Below are 16,061 nucleotides of genomic sequence, written 5' to 3' on the forward strand. Positions count from 1 at the left end.
TGCAGTATTAATGAGTAGTAGATTAATTGATTGATTGGTTGATTTATTTATATAATAATCATATAATAATGAAGCTATAATAATGAGGCCAACCAAAATAATGTGTAAGAATAACCACAGGGCTTTGGTCCATGAGCTCCTTTGACTTCAGTGTCTTAGTTTTAAACAAGAATTCTGAATGCTTTCTCATTCATGTTTCTCCAGTCATAAGATGTATTAGATCAGGCTTGTGAACCTTATGACTCAGTCTATGTCAAGTGCAACTGGTCCATTCATTGAGAATCCGATGAAGAATGACACTCTTGTGCCAGATTTTTTACGTAACTGGCATCTGAACATTGGATATACCTTCACATTTTCAACGCTGATAAATCCATCACAAATTTCACCAAAAACTCTGCAAAGTTTGTTGCTGTCTCTCACTTGTTTCCATATTTTTTCATCATTCCACTGAGTTGAGAAGTTCTGCCCTGATCCTAAACAGCTGTTTATGTCCCTATGGGAAATCAGGCCACCGTAACCTTCATCCTTCCCTAAGTAAAAATGGACAGCTGCTCTCTTTCCATTAAATTCTGGTTTCAGCTCAGTTGAGTACGATGACTTCCTTTGTGACACAAAACGTGGTAAATTACGTTTGGTCTCTTGCCACAATAACAAAACAGCAATGTAGGACAGTGGTAGATGCTCACTAAATGATATCGAGCAGTTGATTGTTTGAAGAAGTAATTGACTAAGGTGTTGGTATGGCTCGATGTACTGAGAATCTGGGTTGATGTTGGCCAGAATTACATTGGCATAAATAAAGTTGACAGTGTCCATCAGTCTGGCCTCTTCTCTGGGATTCAGAATGAAACAATACTGTTGGATGATCTCTTCAAGAGTTGATGCAGAGTCTTCTTTATATAAATATTCCAGAAGACCAGTATAGGAATCACCCTTGTTCCTCTCCAGACATTGACGCGTCTGCTCAATTTTAACCATGCGATTCATGTGCTCTTTGTTGACTAGCTCACTCCAATTTATGTTACAAAAGAGGTCAGTGTACTGTTGAAAACAGTTGGAAATCTTGGGCTTTGTCAGTTCTTTATGTTTGTCTTTGCCTCCAAAATATGGTACTGAATTGACAAAAACATTGTCAAGAAAATCAAAATGTTTCCTCATCATGTCTTTTAGTTGAAGAAGATATATTTTATGCTTCTGCAATACATGGTAATATGGCTCGAGTTTATTGTTCTCTCTTGGCAAATCTTCCATTCTAATTTTACCCATGAGGACTTGGCCAAGGCAGTTGTTGCATTTCTCATCTGAGTTAAACAGTGATGTCCTTTGCAGTATTTCCATGACAACAGTGGCAATTAGAAGTTCACCAACATGGCCAGCAGTGTTGTAGATACTATAATTTTTTGGTCCCTTCACCTCTTTTTCTGCTGTCTGTTGTGTTTCCTTGCACGCTTTTTTTGCAGACTCAGCCAATTTAAGATACTTCTCAAGACTGTCTGGCTTCATGGGAACATATTCATCAAAAGCTTGCTTCAGCTGATGTATTAATATCTGTGATACTGTATCGCATATGTATGAGTTGTCACTTGAATGGTCTTTAGCTTTCATTGCCCATTCCATGGCCTCTTTAAAGTCTTGTTGTTTGATATAGTACCTGGCAAGGAGCTGGAATATTACTGCATCCTTGCTGTAGCAGTTTGCTGCATTTTCTAGAACAGTCTCTACATCACCCGGTGTCTCTTTCATTATATCTTGGATAAGAGGTGAAAAATTGAGGCGAGCTGAGATTGAGTCCTGCCTTCTCATCAATATGTTGTGTACATCCTGCTTTATTTTTTGTTTCCCCAATGAGTACTCATAAAATAGGTCTGTTGTGAGCAGGAGATTAGTGATGTCTGCCTTTGTCACTTTGGGAGATAAAGTGGAAAATTCTTTCAAACAGTGTTGAGCTATACTTGGGTGAATCACCCTCACACCCTCAAAGGTAACTTTGGAATCAACTGTGCATCTTGTCAAAAGAGTGGAAAGCTGCTTAAATCCATCTTCAACTTTAGAGTCTGGTTTTGTTTGCAGACCAAGGAACTCTTCACATGTAGAGACTGACAGTGATGCAGTTTTGCAGTAGACATGCAAAAGGACAATAACAGCAAAAAGTTGAGCATGTTTTTGTTCATAGTTGAAGTCCTTCAGGGTTTTTTCCACAACACCCTGAATATATTGCGATGAAAATTCTTTCTTTAGAATCATAAATCCATAAAATGTTGTAGTATTTGTATCGGTATCATCAAACTCATTTAGCTTTTCCTCAAACAGTTTCTGTTCTTTTTCAGATAAATTGTTTCCAATGAAAACTGCATCATCAGTTCCTTCAGTTTGTTCTCTCAATTCAGCTCTCATGCAGTTGACAATTATGACTTGTGATGATTTTGAAGAAATGTCTTTCTTTAGATATTGCTCCTCAATTTGATTTTGGAGTTTCTTTACGTCAGAAATGTCTTGGAAATCATCAATCATGAGCAAAACACTAATTTGTGGAGGTTGGTCTTTTGTCTCATATGTTAGTAGCTGCACTACGTGTTCAGCTATGGTAGTGTAATCATCTGTAGTGTCTTTTAACACTGCACAACGAAATTTATCCTTGAGTGTCCAAAGAACATGCATGGCTAATGTAGTGCCACCGCAGCCTGGAAGATGGAAGATGCTGAAAAACTCACACACTCTCTTCCGACTGCATATGTCTGGAATAATAGTATTGACAATGTAGTTAAATTTGTCACGTTTAATGAATGGCATTGACCTAGGCTGTTCTGAGAAGTAGAAGTTCCACCAAGACACCTTCCCTCCCTTGTAAAATATCTCCTCATGTTCTCGTTTGTCCTCATTTCCTCCATCACATTGGTTCACACAAAGAACATTCAACGTTTCTAAGGAGTCCTCAGTTTTCTTTGAGAGCACAACATTACTGCCACCACCACAAGGCAGAAAGCGGCTTGATTTGCGATTCTCTGACCACAGACTGAGCACAGTGCCATTGACCTCAACAAAACTCAGCTCATAAATGCATCTTGTTGAGATGTCAACTTGATATCGTTGCTCAATGAGTTCCTTCCAGTAGTCGTATGAGGTTTTACTATCACTGATGCATAAGATTTGGTTTCTTCCCTTGAGCTCCTGTAAAAACATATTGAAGGTCTCAAGTAAAGGGTCTTTTCCATCACTCACCTGACTTAACAGCAAGAAAATGGTGAGAAATTTCTTGTGAGGCAGCACATCTTTTCTGCACAGGAAAGAAACTACATCACGCACTGAAGATCCCTTCTCAATTGGCCAGTTATCAGCATCAGAGGGGCTTTTGTCTTTAATGTCCCCATTACATAAAATCCAGCTTGTATTTTTGGTCAGCTTTAACTTGTTTGCTGTGTCTTCAAATGCACCAGTGATTTTATACTGAGCTGGCGTGTGAAGATTGGTTTTTCTCTCTTCAAACAGCTTATTCAAGCCGCTTTCAGCAGATTCTGGATCAAAATCTAAAACAGCAACTAGATCCATGTGAAGAAGGAACCGCAGGTTTTCCAACTGAACAGGATGGGACTTGTTAGCCACCACAATGTACCATGCAAAGTGTGACCTGTCCAAAGATTGCGTCCCTCCTGTTATCATCTCACACAGTTTAGAGCCTTGCACACTGCTTTTGACAACAGAGAGATGGTTTTCTTCAGCATCCTTCCGCAACTGGGACAAATGTGGCATGTCTTTTATGTATTTCTCATATTCCTTCAAGGAATTAGATGTAATAAGATCATCGCTGCTGCTGCTGTCTCTTATGAAAAAAGACTTGCCATCATCCTTCTTCCTCTCTCCAGCTGTGGGCTTTTTGACTACATTATAAGTGTTAAAGTAACGGCCATCACAGACTATGGAGGATGGCTCGATGTCTACCTCAATAACATATTTTCCTGTAGATGTCATGTCAGCTTTGAGAACTTCAACAAATCGAGGGGGTTTAATGCACCTCTTTGCTATTTGAACCTGCTTGTTGTCCTGCTTGTGATGCCTTTTGAAATGCGTTTTAATTGCATGTGACTGTTTTACATCAAAAGTATCTGTGTTCTGGACACTAATACCCAGAATTTGTCCATGAGGTTTGTCTGCCACTCCGAAATGAATGGTGCCATTTGTGCGACTATTCATACAAGCTGCTGCAAATCGAATGACTTCATACGTGTATTTTTTCATTCTGTCCTTTTCTGCTGTGTTTGTGAATCCTTTGAATTCATGGCATGGTTGTATGAAGTCTTTAGGACCAGTTTCAGTCACATCTAGAATGCTGTTTTCTCTGTACCTGTGAGCAGCATTAAATCTATTGAAAGGGTAAGGCTTTAAGCTATAAGACTTAGTCACCATGTCATTCTGCTGCTGATTCTTTTGTTTCAGAAGATCTATGTTGTTAATAATAAGTATTTTTGCATTCATTGACAGGTGTAGTTCTGTGAGGTGAGACATCTCCAAGAGGAGAAGACTAGCTCCATTCATTTTCTCATTATACAAAATGTCAGCCCCTTCTTTGTCCACTTTTATCTCAAGCAGCCATTGTCTCACATGGTCTTCATTCCAGTCTTTGATGTCCACCGGACGGTCAGATGACACAGCGATTTCATCTTCGTTTTTCTTAAAGAAAATGAACAATTGCATATTGTAAGAAACTGTTGTATAATTGGTAATGAATTATTGTATCAAAAGCTTGATGCAGATCATGTTTGTTCACTAGTTTATCATGATTTTTTTTTTTTTTTTTTACTAGTTGCAGACAGATAATAAAGAGGTTGTGTGGACAGCTCGGTCAGAATAAACTTATTAACATTTACGAAGTTATCAATTTAGTCCATAGGTTTTCGGTAATTCGATATATCACAATAATTAATATGCACAATATTGTTACCAGGCACTTCAAAATACCACAGATAATTCTTTATTACAAATTATTCTGATTTTTGAACGCATTTTAAGGATACTTTTCCAATCAGCTGGTTAAAATGCACAACACCACTGTATGCTACATCACAGACGCATGCGCACGGATGAGAAGCGCATGGCAGAACGAGTGAAGGAGACACTCTGGATGAAAGCGCACATTCACTCTCTGACAGCTGATGGAACAGCAGAAATGTTATAAAATCAAAAGTTATAACTTTATTATTTAATGAACAAATGTAGCTATTGCTCATTGTTAATGTTAATGCATTATCTAAGGTTAACTAATGAGACTTACCTTATTGTAAAGTGTTACCTATTGCTCTTTATTATTCTTTTGCAATTTAATCTGTTTGAACATTTTGTTTACTTTATACATTTTTGTGTATTGCTTTACTGTAATTAAATGTTATGTTCTTTTTGTTATAAGATAAGTTATTAAACCTGTTATACTGTATTATGTATTTGCAACTAAATTTCAATATTGTGATAATACCGAATACCGTGATAAAAGCTTTAGCAATTACCACAAGATGAAAATGTGATACTGTCGCATGCCTACTGATTGGACTGCACAGAAAGAGTCTGGGTTTGAAAAATGTAAAAACCACACGCTAAATGTAAATCCTAAATGAAATAAATAAATAAATACATATGTACATACATACATGAAACCATGAAAAAAAAAAAAAAAAAAGAGCCATACAGGTTTGAAACAACATTTATTATTTTTAATCTACCCCACCCACTGTCACAACTCTCCCTGCGGCAGTGGGGTTGGTTTTAACAATAGCACTTTGTACTTGATATTTCCTTTCAAAGTTTAAGGATAAGATATAGATTTCAAAACAATGTGGCATCATATAAAAATTCGAAAAATGAATGGCTTTTAATGATTTCATGTCAATGCCTGAGTAGAACCACATTGAAAAACAAGTTTTCAAATGTTAATATTTGCAGCTTAATGCAGACACCTTTAACTGTTAAAAGAAATTAAGCTCATTTACCTGCATATTATATTGCAGTCAAAGGGCTTCCTGTGGTGTAGAATAAAAATGGTATGCCTGAAGAAACAGAACAGAATAAATATAACTAAACATGAAATAAATTCAATGTTTTGTTGTTCTGGCTGGAGCAACAATATACATTTTTACAAATCAGTACGGGATTTTTATTTATTTTTTAATTTTTGAAAATAATAATAATTTGAATATTTATTTGATTAACATAGATATAGATATAGATTTCAATGTAGCATTATATCAAAATTTGATGATAAATAACAACAACAACAAAAAAGATATATATATATATATATATATATATATATTAAGAGTTAAATTTGTGAAGCGTTAATAGATGTTAGTCTGACTTGCCACATAAAGGGACAGAATTCATGTGTGGTTTATTGGTTGCACAGCAATTAAATGCATTGGGTTATTTCATGTGTCTTATTATTTCAGTACTCCAGTTCTTTCAAATAAGCATTAAAATAAGCATTTAATGTATTCACTAGTAGTACAACTAATGTATAATATGTAAGCAATGTAAGCAATGGTTCATTTTCAGTAGTTAAGTAACTTTTGAAAACTTCTTAAATCAGCCCATTTCTTACCTTTTGCATCATGTATTCTGCACAGGTTCAGTATGTCAAGTTTTCTGTAATGACAAATGTCAGTTGAGTCATTGCTGAAGGACAAGATTCTTCTATTAAATCAAAGATCATTTTCATCGAGATGACGTGACCCTTTGGCGGCAATGCACGCATAGTCCTTCGCTCTGCTCACTTTGTCAGAAATTGTATATATCCTCTCAGTAAATGTTTAACCACTCTTTATTTAGCTCACTATGAGTACCCCAGCAGTCAAGGACAGCCGGAAAAGAGAGAGTGAACAATCGCCAATGAAGAAAAAATTCAAAGAGTCCACCATCTCTAGAGAAGATCTGGACACTGCTATAGCTAACGGTATCAAGCTAGCGCTTAAAGAGCAACAAAGTACACTCGATTCGGTTGTGGTTTCGACTGTAAGAGAAGCGATAGACTCTGTACTGACCCCAGCACTCCGTGATCTACATTTAGATATACAAACGACCAACGATTCTGTAAAAGAGCTAAAAGCAGAAGTTGAAAAGCTAACCAACGCAGCAAAGCAGACACGTGAGGGGGGGCTGCCTTCTAAATCCTTTCAGCTCAACAAGGGAAAATTAACGATGAGGTCTGTGGTGATCCTAACTGCCCTGAAGAGAACAATAACAAGCTGGCCATTGACACTTGTTAATTTCTTTTTGGAATCTTGCCCCTGCCCTGTACGTTCGTCCACTGATTGGTAAATAATAATGATTTATTTTCTTTATTTTTATTATTATTATTCGGGCTGATGGAGAGCAGGTTCAATCACTACGCTTTTGGCTCAGTGGGCCTTTTGGGGACATGTCTTGCGTTGATGTGGACTGGTCACGCATCAACATTTGTTTCTGTTGTCTATGCAGACCTACACTCTCGGTAATGTGCGGTCTGCTTTGGCTTTTGTACAGAGTTGTTTGTCGTTCCTTGTTTTTTTCTTCTTCTTTCTATGCCCTTCAACAGACATCAATACTTTTATTTATTTTGCTTTTCTTTTAAAAGGATTATGCATCTAGATGGATTGGTATCTAGGATACATACTAATGTTTACATGTCACTGGCAGTATGGCATTACTTTTGTTTCTCTTCAAGTAGACATAATCTGGACATTGAGAGCACACAATGCAGGTTCTGAATATCTTATCATTTAATGTGAATGGCCTAAATTCTCCTATTAAGCCGGATTTTAGAATATTTGCACCATAAATCGATTTCCTGTGCCGTGATACAAGAGTTTCATTTAAAACAATGCGATGTGACACGTTTTCATAACAAGTATTACAAACTGGCAGCCTTCTCTTGTGCTCATAATAAAACTAAGGGGGTGCTTATCTTAGTCGATAGGAAGTTACATTTAACTATTGAACATACCGGGAATGATGATGAAGGTAGGTTTGTTTTTATACGCTGTAAAATACATAATGACAGGTTAGCACTGGTCTCCATTTACTGCCCGAATGAGGCAGACAGCGCATTTTTCACAAATATTTCCAATATATTACTAGAACAGATTGATTGTCCTTTAGTGATGGGTGGTGATTTTAATGCTGTCTTAAATCCTGCACTGGATAAATCTCACCCTGATACTACAGCTAACCCATCCTCTAAGTTACTGAATAAATATATCACTGAACTTAATGTAATCGATCTTTGGAGAATCCAGAATACTACATCTAAGGACTTCACTTTTTTTTTCTAAAAAGGGTGGAACGTCTGATGGGAGGACCTTTCGGATTTTGTAACAACACACCCTTATGGCACAACTTTAGTTTTTTGTGTTGAAGTCGGCCATTTGTCCAGCCCTCTTGGTCTACATTGGGCAAAGACACATGCGGTGACTTGTATGATAACCAGGGGCTCTACTCACTTCAAGAGCTAAGTTTTGTTTACCAGCATCATCATATTTTGTCTTTTTTTCAGTTACGTTCTGCTCTCAAGGCCTATGGAGTTCCCTGGGCATCCCCTATTTCCTCTCATCCTATGTGGGATTGGATCACACCACCCTCTGGTCGGCCATTTGTTTCTTTAGTATATAGTGAACTTGGTGATCACACTGCAAAGCCTCTTTCTATTGAATCTATCTGGAATCGTGAATTAACAGATATTGATTTATCGGTTGACTGGGGGAGGGTGTGGTCTAATCTAATCTTAACTTCTAAAAACTTGGCTCATCGTCTTATCCATTTCAAAGTCATCCATAGAGCATACATAACTCCTTACAAGAGGTTTGAAATGAAACTGCAATCAACCTATAACTGTCATATCTGTATCAGCACTCAGCAGGTACTTTTCTCCACATGTTTTGGGAATGTCCAGATGTTGTCGGTCTGTGGACTCATGTGAATTCTGTTTTGTTCCTTTTGCTACAGATTGATGTTGAAATTGTTGATGGTGTATCTGTTGTTCCCCCTTCCCTGTTGTTTGTTTGAGTGGATGTTGTTTTGTTGATTTAAACAATAAAAAGTTGATCACAAAAGAAAAGATCATTTTCATAGAAGGGATGGGTGTGAACAAAAGCTTGAGGTACAGCATGTTGATCCGGTTTCAGATGTCACCATGCCACTTTAACACACCCTTTAAAACAGGTTTTTATATCCTGACATCATTAAACACTTTTTTGTTGTTGTTCAGGCTAAACAGGATATTTTAAATACTGTAGATGCAAGTTTTCTTTTAACCACAGGACAACAGTAATAAACAACAGTTTCACGTAGTAAATGCTTTCTAAACACTACCAGCTCAATAACTCCCCAATCATGGGGTGGCTGGACTTTAGACCACTGCTAGGTAACGCTAAAAACTGTGTTATGATCAAAGTGATCAAACTGCTTTTACTGCCTATAGGCAAAGCCTCAAACAGGAAAAACAGGTTGTTGATGGAATGAGGATGTCATTTATTTAACCTTTAACCTTAAACAAGTTCTTATTTTCAATAACAGCCTGGCAGGAGAATTAATCTCTCCTGAGAAACATACAAACATATATTACAATACATAAAACACATAAAAGAAAAATAATACAATCTCAGTTAAAACATTTACATTGTATATATAGAATTGTCTTCCCATCAATAATGTTTGGAGATTTTTCTGCCAAACATGGCAACAGAGCTGCCGTATGATGCTTTCGTGTCATTCTAAAGACTGTGTTCTCAGAAGATTCTGAATTGACAAGTTGACGAGTTCTACAAGGATGGTTTTTACAAGTCATAATCTCATAATTAAAATAACTCCATGAACGCACCATTAAACCATCGTTTCGTTAAAATAAATTTCTATTCCATGCACACCACTATTTCCTTGATGTAAACAAATGAACCTATTTAAATAGTACTGCCTTTGTGTCCCTTTAACAGTCTTTCTTTACATCTTCACGCTATGTGTTGTCTTTATTTCTATTTGTTCAAGTGATTTTATAGATGCTTTCGCATAGAACAAAAGTTAACGCTTTAATTAAGTGCTTTCTAAATACTGCCAGCACAATAACTCTCCACCATGAGGTGGCCAGAATTTAGACCACGGTTAGCAACACTTGAAGGGTCGCCCTGTTTTCGATACAAGTGATCACATTAGTTTTTGCTACCTACATTACAGAAATGTAAACAGGTTGTTAGAGCAGTCCATTAACAGAGTAAAGATATCAAGTGAATATATATATATATATATATATTATCAAATGACAACTGCAAATTGTGTTTGTTTGTTATTTGAATGGGTTGGGCTGTGAACGACAGCAAGGCCGTGTCCCTTTAACAGTCTTTACATCTTCATGCTATGTGTTGTGTTTATTTCTATTTGTTCAAGTGATTTTAAAGATGCTTTCGCATAGAACAAAAGTTAACGCTTTAATTAAGTGCTTTCTAAATACTACCAGCACAATAACTCTCCACCATGAGGTGGCCAGAATTTAGACCACGGTTAGCAACACTTGAAGGGTCGCCCTGTTTTCGATACAAGTGATCACATTAGTTTTTGCTACCTACATTACAGAAACGTAAACAGGTTGTTAGAGCAGTCCATTAACAGAGTAAAGATATCAAGTGAATATATATATATATATTATCAAATGACAACTGCAAATTGTGTTTGTTTGTTATTTGAATGGGTTGGGCTTCAGTCCATTAACAGAGTAAAGATATCAAGTGAATATATATATATATATATATATTATCAAATGACAACTGCAAATTGTGTTTGTTTGTTATTTGAATGGGTTGGGCTGTGAACGACAGCAAGGCAAGAAATAATTGTAATTAATGATTCTACATGCATAATCATTGCTGACACGGAAGTGTAAAACAAACCAGCAGGGTCCCAAAATCTATTGGAAAAAGTTATTTTTCTTACATTGGTATAACATGTGCCACAGGTGCCACATTTAACTCTACTGACACACCTGGAGATATGCATGTATGGATGCTGTTTAACACCATAAGCATTTAACAGCAATAAGCATTTAACAGCAACATTCCCTTCAAACTTGTAGGCAATAAAAAAACAAACAAATAAATACAGGATCAAGGGCTAACTAGTGCAACTAGATCCTGGACTTCCTGACATTTGAATTAGTCATTTGCATTTGCCACACGTCCTCCAAAACATATCAACAACACGGTTTTAAGGTCCTAAATGATCCAATCATAAAATCTTTCACACATCTATCATTTTGTTCAAATGTGATCTTACCTCGCTCAGCTCCCTCTTGTATTTGACATTCATCAAGGGTGTCGGTGATGATAACCGTCTAATGATGTGCTGACCTGAACTACGCCCAAACTTACTTCATCCTTTTTCATAACTCCTCCCTCCACCACCACCACCTGTACCTGTGTGCCAGGAGGTAAACACCATACTGCCCCCTAGTGTGTAGTATGTGAAAATGGAAGTGTGATGAGTAGACTAACCTGGGGTGCGTTGTTCTGGAAAATGAAGTCTTCATCCACCTTTTCAACTTTTCAAATTCAATTCAAATTCAAGAACTGAACTGGAATTTAAAAGGCAATTATTGTTTAGTTCTGAATGGAGCACAACTATGATGTACAGAATATTCAATAGAGGTATGACAACCATATTTAGCTAAAGACAAAATGTCACTTTTACACATCACCAAATAGATTTGAATTAATATTGAATTATACGAAGGAAATTAAATTAATTTATGTATACCCAAACGTATCTGAAAACATACAGTATTCAGCAGTTTGTACTTTAGCAACTGTGTGATTGTTTAAACTGTTGAAAAAAATGCAATATATATTATCATCCAACGAACGATATATTAAAAGTCGGATAGGCCTACATCCTGCTTTACCTGCATATATACAGTATACTCATGAAATGCATTACATACTACATATAAAATCTCAGCTGTGTGATGTTTATATCACTGCACAAAATGTAACTATTATCGTCCAGTTCTAATCTGCTAAATGCCATTATAAGGCATGAAGATATAAAAATATTCAGAAACATCATGATTTTCTGTGAAGCTGCTTCGAAACAATGAGTGCTGTGAAAAGTGGTATATAAATTAAATTGAATTCTATGTGAATCGTCATATTCACATCATCACACACACTATCCTCTCTTTATGTATGCATGTAGCATTTATATAGTCATTTATTATAATAATCTTGATTATATTCTTTGTGTTGTTTTTAATGAAATTTAAATTTTAATGTCCAGTGAATTTATAAACATTTGCTGTGCAAATACACAAATTTGAGTTCTGAATGCCTTTCTTGCACGTAACTGCTTCCAGCTTCCATTGGAGGGCAGCGGAAACACAGTAAATTAACGACAGTTTTTGGGCTGTCAGGTTATTCCCTGGCCTAGGCCAGTGGTTCCCAACCCTGGTCCTTGAGGCACTCCAACACTGCACTTTTTGCATGTCTCTTTAATCAAACACACCTGATTCAGACCATCAGCTCATTAGTAGAGACTTCAAGACCTGAAATTGGTGTGTCATAGAAAGGAGACATGCAAAATGTGCAGTGTTGGGGTGCCTCCAGGACCAGGGTTGGGAACCACTGGCCTAGGCATTGAATCCACTCAAATGGCTATGAGCAGACCTGATGTTTTACGAAACTCTGTAACAACTAAACAACTTTCAGTTTGTTCTATCAAGTGCACTAAAATGTCAATGTACAACTTAAGCTTTAACATAAAAATGACTGACTGTGTAATTGCTCTTCATAGGTTGAGTATGAAAAGAAGAATTATGATAAATACTGTAACAAATCTGTAATGATGGCTCACAGGCCTCAGGGTTGGGATGTTTCTTCAACATACACACATCTGCTTTCATTTAGATTCCTGACCTTATACACCCACACTCATATAATCCATACAGTTCATATTTCAGCAGCAAAGCGCTGATATATGGTTGGTATGCATTCTTGAGAAATATTTGGGGCCAATGGGGTCACATGCAGCATATGCAATATTTCACTTAGTGTTATACAAGCAGTTCAGATTGAGATAAAGACCTTACAATTATAGGATACATTAAATGGATCCAAAGAGATAGATAGTAAATACATTTATGATGTTTATTATTTCAGATACAGTAAATGCTGTTCTTTGAACTTTCTATTCTATTCAAAGAATCCTGGAAAAAATTCAGGGTTTCCACAAAAATATGAAGCAGCACAACTGTTTTCAACATTGATAATAATCAGAAAAGTTTCTTGAGCAGCAAATCAACATATTCATTTCTGAAGGATCATGTGACACTGAAGACTGGAGTAATGATGCTGAAAATTCAGATTTCATCACAGAAATAAATTAGATTTTACAATATATTTACATAGAAAGTTATTTTAAATGGTAATACTATTTCACAATTTTTTGATCAAATAACTGTAGCCTTGGTGAGCAGAAGAGACTTCTATCAAAAACACTGCAGTACATGCACTTTCAAAGCAATGCATGAAAACTACTGAAGCGACGCAAATAGACAGGGGTGATAATTGCTCAGATCACAGCTCACACTGCAGACAGGTGTCAAACTGACCCCATGACCCCTCAAAACATACCGCCCCCTGAACAATAAGACAAAAACCTCTGATCTGTCCCTGAACACCCAAACACCTGCCTCTCTCTGTCTGTGTGACACTCTCCAGAAATTAGCTCAATCTGACTAAACCTCTCCCTCTCTCCCTCAGTGATTATGTCAATGTGAAAGTGTGTAAAGGGTCTGTCTGACCTCACTTTGACTGTCGCACAATCACACACACACGCACGTACACATGCTTCACACCCACCAACAGCTTCATCATGCACACTCTGTATGAACTCCAACATTTCTCAACAAATGAGCTCTATACTCTTACTGGAAGACCAGTGTTGTCCCATTCGAGCCTGTTTTTATTTCCCCTCCGGGGATTCAGAGGATAAACATCGGATAATATTTACTTTAATGAATCATTAGAGAAAAAGCTGTCAAACGGTTGAAACATCAGCATCTGAGCAATAAAACAATCTTCTGGATGTGCAGCTGCATGTTCGTCTAAGGTGTGACAGACGCAGTCGCAGCAGTGTTGATTGTAAGGTGGAGCGTGTCCGTTTGCTCTTACAGTGCTCGTGTGTGTTTGTTCAAGATAAAGAATAAGCATGGAGTTCTCCATTGTGTTTCATGTCAATTTCATCTCAGAAGTTTTTCCAGCAAGAACAAACCAAAATTAGTCAATAGTTATCATCCATTAAGAGTAAAGAGGCATAAAAAGAATGTGGAGAAAATCAGATCATTTGATAAGAAATGTTAGTTCATATTGTCAACTAAATTCAATGGATTTGCATACATATTTTCAATGTACCCTTACAGAGCTCTCAGAGAGAAGACAAGCTCCATAAAGAAACAGTTCAACCAAAAATAATTTAGGTGCCTTCATGTAATTTCCAAACCTGTTAGGCTTTCTTTCTTCTGTGAAACATGAAAGATGTTTTAAAGAACATTAATGACCTAACACTGAACCCAACTGACTTTCATTGAAAACCTCATACACCTTCAAAAACATCATAATCTTGTGCTCCACAGAAGAAAGTAAGTCTTGGAATGAAGTAAAATCACTTTTGAGTGAACTGTATTTTAAAGATATTTAAGGAGATGGGTAATTTTGGTTCTGTGTCTCGTTTAAGGACATGTAGATGTTTTACTATAAAACAAGACAAAAAAAACAAAACTTTAGATTGCAGATTTAGGTATTTGAGTTAAGATCTCTTCTGGAACTCTAGAAGAACTCAACCCTTGCTGTCCAGGAGAAACAAATGAGATATTATAGAGATCTTGTTTGTTGTCTTTCCTGTGGGTGGGCAGCAGACGGATGCAAGAGTGTGAGAAAAAAATAAAACAAGTAACCGGAGTAGAAAGGTGTGATTGTGAGTTAAGAGGAGAACATGAGTGTGTGAGCGAGTGAGTGAGAGAGAGAGAGAGATAAAGGGAAGCGGGTGGGAGGATCTTCTTCATTCAGCAGTAACTCTTCATCAGACTCTTGAGGAGACAGAAATAAAGACCCCGGCAGGAGCACACACACAGCTCAAGTGTTTCTCAGCGAGCGTCTGGATGGAGGGAGACGGAGGTGTGGAGCTCACACAGAGCCCTGAGACTCTCACCGAGGACGACGTCTGTGTGATCCAGGACACGTGGAGACCCGTCTACGAGAACCGCGAGAACGCTGGAGTCGCTGTGCTCATCAGGTACGCCTTATTTACACACATTAATCATTCACAAAATCTGACATGTTATCACTGTGATTGTTTGCACATGCAGCATAGCTTTCTACTTATGTTAGACCCAGGTCTTCTGGGCATGCACCATAGTAATTCCATGGTATTTTGGATATTTATAGGTAATATCCTAGTTTTTGGAAATACACAATGGTAAAACCGTGTTTTGCCTTTTTTGAACAGGTACCATGATAATGGGTCGCCGTGATTTTGCCAAGTAAGACATGTTCCTGGAACAACCTCTTTTGGTGATCCTGGATCAACATTACTGTCCAAAAATATAGACTTAACCCAATCTCTACCCCTAAACCTAACCCTACCCATACATTTATTCCTAAAAACAGTGTGAAATGATAGCTGATAAACAAGGGTGTAGAAGCACCTAACCCTGATTGTAAAGCCTAAAACAGATATTTCCTGAAAAGTTATCCCTCAATTCTGATTGGTTGATAGGAATGTTGTTCCAAGATCAACAAGAATGTTGATCCAGGAACATGTTGTACTTGGTGAAATCACGCTCACCATGATAATGCTTGGTTGTTTGGACATTTACCATAGTTATTATGTCACAGTTTTTGATTAGCACTATGGTGGTACAATGAGTTGTACCACCATGGTGTTTTGACATTTATAATTGGCAAGTTTTGAATAAAACAAAAAAATTTGTACAATGATAATTCCATGGTTACCAGTTTGCAGTATGCACAGTGGTAGTACAATGAATGTACCATTGTACCATG

General features: G+C 37.0%; 1 protein-coding gene and 1 long non-coding RNA gene across 2 annotated transcripts in view; both read right to left on the reverse strand.

The window, feature by feature from the left end:
- Positions 1–243: 243 nt before the first annotated feature.
- Positions 244–4,692, reverse strand: LOC107569686 (sterile alpha motif domain-containing protein 9-like). Its single transcript, XM_016255825.1, has one exon. The coding sequence runs from the start codon at positions 4,690–4,692 to the stop codon at positions 244–246; it is 4,449 nt and encodes a 1,482-aa protein (XP_016111311.1).
- Positions 4,693–12,224: 7,532 nt separating this feature from the next.
- The window catches only part of LOC107569692 (uncharacterized), a 25,596-nt gene continuing 21,759 nt past the window's right edge, over positions 12,225–16,061 (reverse strand). The window contains exon 3 of the long non-coding RNA XR_001606933.1: positions 12,225–12,238. This is a non-coding gene — a long non-coding RNA (uncharacterized lncRNA). The remainder of the gene's footprint in view (positions 12,239–16,061) is intronic.

This window comes from Sinocyclocheilus grahami, unplaced genomic scaffold, assembly GCF_001515645.1.
Source record: "Sinocyclocheilus grahami isolate Dianchi unplaced genomic scaffold, SAMN03320097.WGS_v1.1 scaffold1373.1, whole genome shotgun sequence".
NCBI lineage: Eukaryota > Metazoa > Chordata > Actinopteri > Cypriniformes > Cyprinidae > Sinocyclocheilus > Sinocyclocheilus grahami.

Bases quoted from the DNA above. Each gene is read 5' to 3' on its own strand.
- LOC107569686 (XM_016255825.1), bottom strand. From the start codon at position 4,692: ATGCAATTGTTCATTTTCTTTAAGAAAAACGAAGATGAAATCGCTGTG.